The following is a 6,587-nucleotide window of genomic DNA, read 5'->3' as shown; positions in this document are numbered from 1 at the left end:
TGTGGCAGATCATGTGGGCCTTGGAGAATATTGTAAGAACTTGGTCCTAAGTGAGACATTGTTTGAGTTTTAGGCAAAGGAGTTCTGTGAACTGACTTGTTTTTTGCTTTTTGTTTTTAAACTGTGGTAAAATACACATAATATAAAAGTTACCATCTTAATCATTTTTAAGTAGTGTTAAGTACACTTGTGTTGTATAGTCTCCATAGCTCTTGCCATCTTGCAAAACTAAAACTCCATACTCATTAAACAACTCATTCCTGTGTATGCAAATATCTCAGATCTGCTTTCAGTTTTTTTGGATATTTACACATAAATAGAATTGATGGATCATATGGCAATTCTGTTTGATTTTTTTGAGAATCCACCATACCATTTTCTTCAGCGGCTACACCAAGATTTCAGTTTCTCTACATCCTCACCCACACTTGTTATTTCTCTTTTTTTGATAGTAGCCATCCCATGGGTGTGAGGGAGTATCTCATTGCATTTTCCTAATGATCAATGATGTTGAGCATCTTTTCATGTGCTTATTGACCATTTGTATATCTTTTTTGGAAAAGCATCTATTTAAGTCCTTTGCTCGTTTTTTAATGGGATAGTTTGTTTTTTGATGTTGTTGAGTTGTAGGGGTCCTTTATATATTCTATATATTAAATCCTTAAGAGAGACATGATTCGCACATGTTTTCTCCCACTCTGTGGTATGCCTTAATGGTATCTCTTTGGCTCTTGGGTTGGTGATAGACTATACGTGAACAAAGATGGGCGGTGTAGCCTTGTAGCCTGCTAACTTGGTTATCTTATTATTTCCAAACTAGAATATATACGATCACCATCTGAAGCACCTCCCACTGTTATCTCCAGATTCCGTGGGCCCCCCTCTTACTCTCTTGTGTCTGTCTCTGTGTTGCCACCACCTCTTCATGGACTTCTGTAAGGTGATTCCCTTCTCCTTAGCTTGGCCTATGAGACATTGCCCGATGTGGTCCTGCCTACCCTCCCAGCTCTATGATCTGATCCTGCCTCTGCCCTACTCACCAGCATCAGCATCCTGCCCTCTGGAGCTGGGCCCAGCAACCTCTTCCTGGCAGAATTCAACACTGCTCCCCCCTCACTTCTAGCGCGTTTCATCCATCCTGCCTTTGTACTTTCATTCTCACGCTCCCTTGTTTCTCATCTCCATGGCTGCCTCTTCTGCTAAGTGGGGAACTCGTTCCAGCATGTGAAAGAGACCTGTCTTCAACACAGCGCCCGTCCTCCAGGATGGGCCTGGCGCAGAGCAGGGGCCCAGAACATGTTTGATTCAATGAATAAGTAGACTGACAAGAAAGAAGAAGAAAGGTGTAAGATAAAAGAGGAGAGAGAGGCAGTGGGAGAAGTGTTGGGGGCTCGCAGCAGCTGTCCCGTGAGCCCTTCTACTGTGTAGTTTTCTTCTTTGTGCAACTTTAGGCCGATGGTGTCCCTTCTCTTTTTTCAGACCCCCTTTTCCTGGCTCCCTGGCACTGCATTCAGAGTTCCTGGATAAGACTCAACTCTGTTGCCTTTATTTCTTACTCTTTTTTTCCCATACTTTACATAATAAAGGTTTTCTTTTATTTCCTTTTTTCCCTTTCTTTTTCTTTTGGAATCAGAAAACTGAAGAGGCTATCTTTCTTAAGAACTTAATAAAGAACTCAAAGGAAATAGCTTTGGGGGGCAGGAGGGGACATGAAGGGAAAAAGTGGTCTTTCTTTCTAAGGAGATTTCACTGTGTGTGGAGTTGTGCCCTTGTAAATGGATTTTTGGGTTCAGGGCCTGGGAGAGTTGTGAAAAAAACAAAGGAGTCGATGAGAAGCCCCAGAGCTGCTGGGAAAGAGGGCCTTGTTTATGCTCGTTGGAACTGATTTGGTCAAGTGTTTGTTTAAAAGAGATGCCACTTGGTAAGCGTCGCCTGGCTTACTTGTGTTGTGTTCAAGAATGCTTTGATTGGCCGGAGACCCTGACACTGTTTGGTCAGAAATTGGCCGAGTGAGTGCCTGGAACCCAGAGGCCCAGTGCTGTCACTCAAGAGATACTTACGAATCCGAACGTTGGGATTAGGGCTGCGGTGGTTAGAATGTGCCAGGCAGAGCCAAACCCACACAGGGGCCATTCCCTCCAGCCTCGGTTAGCGTTTGTTGTCTTTCTCCTGATTAATAAATATTGGTTGGTTGGTTAGACTTTGGCTTTGTCAGAAAGAGGATTAAATAAATAAATCATGGTGGTAAACACTGAACACTTAGGCTAACATCTGCCACACACTTTAGTGTGGTTTCAGGTTGAATCACCCGTATTCCTAAAATAAGGGGTTGTGGCCCCATCTTCCACATGAGGAAACTGAGGAACAAAGTTATCAGGGGCTGGAGTCAGGAGGTTCAGGGGATTTGATTTGAGTTAGACGCAGCACTGAATTCCTCGTTTCCCTTGTCAGGGTTTTGTCGTCATCGTCTTTTTTAATGCCTTTTGCTTATCTCCATTCCTGGTACATGGAAGGTGTCAGTAGAATGTGAGGACTACAGTGACATGTGAGGATGGATTAAACTGAACTATGGGCTCTGGTGCGTGCAGTCTTGTAAATGGTGGGGTTGGACTAGGTCCTGAAGATTCAAGATAAGAACTGCATTAGGAGCTGGCTGGTTGCACAGGGCGTATCTAGTGCATTGGTGAGTTCTGAGTTCTGCTCATGCCTTGCTGCTCTCTGCACGGTCTAAAATATCTCCCCTGTGTTCTTGACCTTGGAGAGAGCAGCCTAGGCTTAGAACTTGGACAGACTTGTCACAGACAGAGAATTCAGAATTCTATCTAGCATCCATCCACTAGATAATAATTTGATGAAAAGAAGAATGGGAGATCACGGTCTTAGGAGTGTCTCTGCATTTGTAATGTTCTGAAAGAGCAGAACTGCTAGGGAAAAAAATGTGTCTAAAACATGTGGTGGGGAAAATAATAGTTTCTTTCAAAGACATGCTTGAGTCACCTCCCTTTGTGTGTTTTAGGCAACACAATAAGATTCGTGGTGTGGAGGGCAGTCAGCTGAAGGCTTATCTGTCCTTGGAAGTGCTGGATCTGAGTTGGAACAATATCACGGAGATCCGGACTGCCTGCTTTCCGCACGGACTGCCCATAAAGGAGCTGTAAGTGCCTCCGCTCTGCCCTCGGCACCCAGGTCTGGTCACAGGATGGATGTTGCCTTCTCTTCTCGGCTGTGGCCTGGCTGAGGCCATGGGGATGGGCACAGAGCTCCTTGGGCTGTCCTCAGCAGGGCTGAGGGCGGGGGACCGAGGGCCACTTCTTTGTGCCTGTTTATAGAGCATTTCCAAATCCTGCAGCAGCATTCCGACTTTACAGACGATGAGGAAGCTGAGGCAGGGAGAGATTAAGTATTAGCTTAACAGGTCTGCCACTTGAGAGGAGATCCTAGCCCTCAAACACAGGTCTATTCTGGCTACAAAGCCTGCATTCTTTCTCATTTACGGGGCTGCCTCCCAGGAAAGGAGAGGAGAGATTAGGGGTAGTTAGAGGAATGACCGTGGGGAAAGACCTCTTCTCAAAGGCTTAACCTGTCAGTGCTTATCTTTCTAGCATCATGAACTATTGAATCACGTCATTTGGTTTATTTGAGGGGGCAGTTACTTTATTCTGTGGGTTCTCAGCACCTTCTAAATTTCCTTGTTAGTCTCTTCTGCTTTTACCTATCTTAATGCCCTATCTTATACCCAATGGATGGTAGACAGGAGAAGAAAGGTAAAACCTATTTAACCCATCGCCTGTAGGTAGGAAAATGTTGCTTTGGGGAAAAAACTAAAAACCTAGTTTAAAGAGACATGTTCAAATGATACGTGAGTTTTCGATCCCTGCACTATAACTGTTCCTGACTAGTTTTAGAGATCATTTGCAAGGCTGGTGTAGGGGTCCTTATGACCTAACTGTTCAGGGAGGCCAAGCCCTGGCATGCAGATTTTCCAAGACCCCCGAGGAGAGGAGTGGTTTCTTTCTTTGGCTGCATCAAGTCACCAGAATTAGAAACGGGAGGTCTTTGCTTTTGGTAGGCCAGCACGGCAGTGCTGAGCCCCCCATGAGGGCTTTCCAAAGGTTTCTAGCTGCTACTGGGAACTTCTTTGCTTGCAACAAAGAAACCACCAACTGCTAACCTGAATTGCAGTGACCTTTTCTCTCTGCATGAGAGCAGGAGGGACTTTTTATTTGGCAGATACTGTCGGGTATATCTTCATCACACAGACTGTTCTGCTTTAATCTGAGTGTTAAGAACAAACAGTCCAGCCCCAATTGCAAAGAATCCTCATGTGCTCTCTCCTGGGCCGCTGCCTGATGGCGAGATGGAAAATGTCTTATTCCTTTCCTTTCTCTGTTTAAGAAAATTCTCTCTATTCTTTCTCCTCTTTGTTTACACGACAAAAAATATATTTATTCGAGGAAGGTAGAGGAGATATTAGGGGTAACTTCTCATGGGAATACTATACTGTTCCTTCCTCTTCTGTCTTTTCTCTTTTTTTATTACTTGATATCGTTAATGCACAACAGAATGCACAGATCTTAGCTGTATAGTGTAATGCGTTTTGAGGGGAGATGCTCCTTACACACATAATCAAGTAAGTGGAGATCTCATTGAAATAGCTTGTTTTCTAAAAAAGACTCTATTCAAGTCTCTTTAACTAGTGTTTCTTTGAGACATTTAATATTATTACATGAATTGGTTTATGCACACATATTACATAAGTTGCATAATGAGACCGACTTCAGAATTAAAGGATGTTTCCCCAAATTATGAAATCCACCCTGACCTTGCCTCGCAGTTGATTTTCTGCCTGTTAGGGCTTTTCTCATCCTTGGGCAATGGGTGTTGCGGAATGAATCCTGCACAGGTGGCTCTGGAGGTGACTGGGATGTGGGACTGGCTGGGGTAGAGGTAATTGACTTCCACTCCCACCCTCCTGGGGTTGCCTTCCGGCCATAAGCACAGTGTGCTCTGAAACAGGGCTTCTCTCCAGGCCTGACACCTGTATTTCCCTTGCTCCCCCATCCAGAAGTGAAGATGGGATTTGCAGCCTTGGGAGGACAAATGTCTCATTGGAAATCTGTGTCTCTGGGTGTGTTTTAGCTCATTTTCCCAACTTGACTGGGTCAGATGTCTATAACAGAATGAGGAAGGCCTCCTACTGACCACTATATTCTCTCTCCCGAATCATTCCAGCAACCTGGCAAGCAACCGGATCAGCACCTTGGAGTCAGGAGCATTTGATGGTCTGTCACGGTCACTGCTAGTGCTTCGCCTGAGCAAAAACAGGATCACCCAGCTTCCTGTGAAAGCATTCAAGCTACCTAGGTTGACACAACTGTGAGTATGGAAACCTGAACTTTAATTAAGGTTAGGTAAACTTTATAGAGGCCAAATTTCCCCAAGGACCCCATATCAAATGCAACTCCTTCCTCACTCCTCCTTGCTCATACTCTGCATAAACTATCATTAATGACCGTATGGCAACACCTAATAAAAGCAAATTAGAAGCTGGGTCTGGTGCCTGCGAGCTGCCTCAGGTTGCTGGGAAAAGATCCACTGAGGATATATATGCTTGTCCTTGTTGGTACTTTACAGAATGAAATGAGGAATCCTGCTGGTTAGCTGAGCCTAGCTAAGGCTCAGGCTGTGTGGATCGGGTTCCTTATGATCTTAGAGGTTTCTGTGTGTTTTTTTTTTAAGGAACCCATAAAATCTATGTCATGGATGTTAAGGTGTCCAGCACTTCTCGAGCAGTTCGAGAGGAAGTCAGTGTAGCCAGAGGTAGATATAAGCAAAAATGGTCCATTGTCTTCATCTCCTTAGTCTTTTAAGGATTTATTCAGTTTTTTGATGACCCAGGCCAAATGCCCTTCAGAATGGCACAGGGTTTGGATTCAAGAAAACCTCTATTTACCAGAACCTGATGGATTGTTTGTTCTCTACATTTTTGTTTTTTTTCTGTATCCTCTTTGTAGCAGAAGAGTGTATCTCAGGAAAATAAGCCGATAATGGAGATTTGGTTTAAATAGAACAAAACAATCATTCAGGGTCAAGTGTGGCAGCAAAATGGGGTGTGCCCAGCGTTCCTCTGCCTGCGCTTCACACACACACCCGGGCTCTACTCTCTTCCCTGGTCTCTTGATGTTCAGGAGGTTTTGTGTGGAGCCAGGGTCATGAGGCACTGCAGAGGTATTTGGGGGAAAACCAAGGACTTTCTGATTAGCCCTCTGTTCCCTGCCCCTTCCGCAAGTGTTAGTAATGGATCCAGCCCACCCAGATTCCTGAAATCTTTTGGTTAACTGAGGTTTTATCACATTGGGGCTGGAAGCCAAATGTGTGTGCTTCGTGGTGTGTCTAGATCCCCTCCTCCCCCCATAGGCAGTAATTTCTCTCTGTAAGTAGAGATCCTATTAAGGCCCTCAAGTGAAAGTATCATTGCCATTTGATACCCAGTGGTTAGATTTTTCCTAGGTTGAGGCATTGATGTGCATTTCTGTTGCTGAGCTAAGAGACAGCTCACCTAAGACGTTCACATCCTGAGTCATACG

General features: G+C 44.6%; 1 protein-coding gene across 1 annotated transcript in view; it reads left to right on the top strand.

Annotated features, from left to right (window-relative positions):
* The window catches only part of LRIG1 (leucine rich repeats and immunoglobulin like domains 1), a 109,688-nt gene that overhangs the window by 71,112 nt on the left and 31,989 nt on the right, over positions 1–6,587 (top strand). The window contains exons 4-5 of the mRNA XM_011358502.2: positions 3,017–3,154; positions 5,233–5,379. Of these exons, the coding sequence (XP_011356804.1) occupies positions 3,017–3,154; positions 5,233–5,379 (285 nt within the window). The remainder of the gene's footprint in view (positions 1–3,016; positions 3,155–5,232; positions 5,380–6,587) is intronic.

This window comes from Pteropus vampyrus, unplaced genomic scaffold (genome assembly GCF_000151845.1).
Source record: "Pteropus vampyrus isolate Shadow unplaced genomic scaffold, Pvam_2.0 Scaffold41, whole genome shotgun sequence".
Taxonomy (NCBI): Eukaryota; Metazoa; Chordata; class Mammalia; order Chiroptera; family Pteropodidae; genus Pteropus; species Pteropus vampyrus.
Note: the sequence above shows the minus strand (reverse complement) of the source record. Positions and strands in the feature narration are given on the sequence as shown.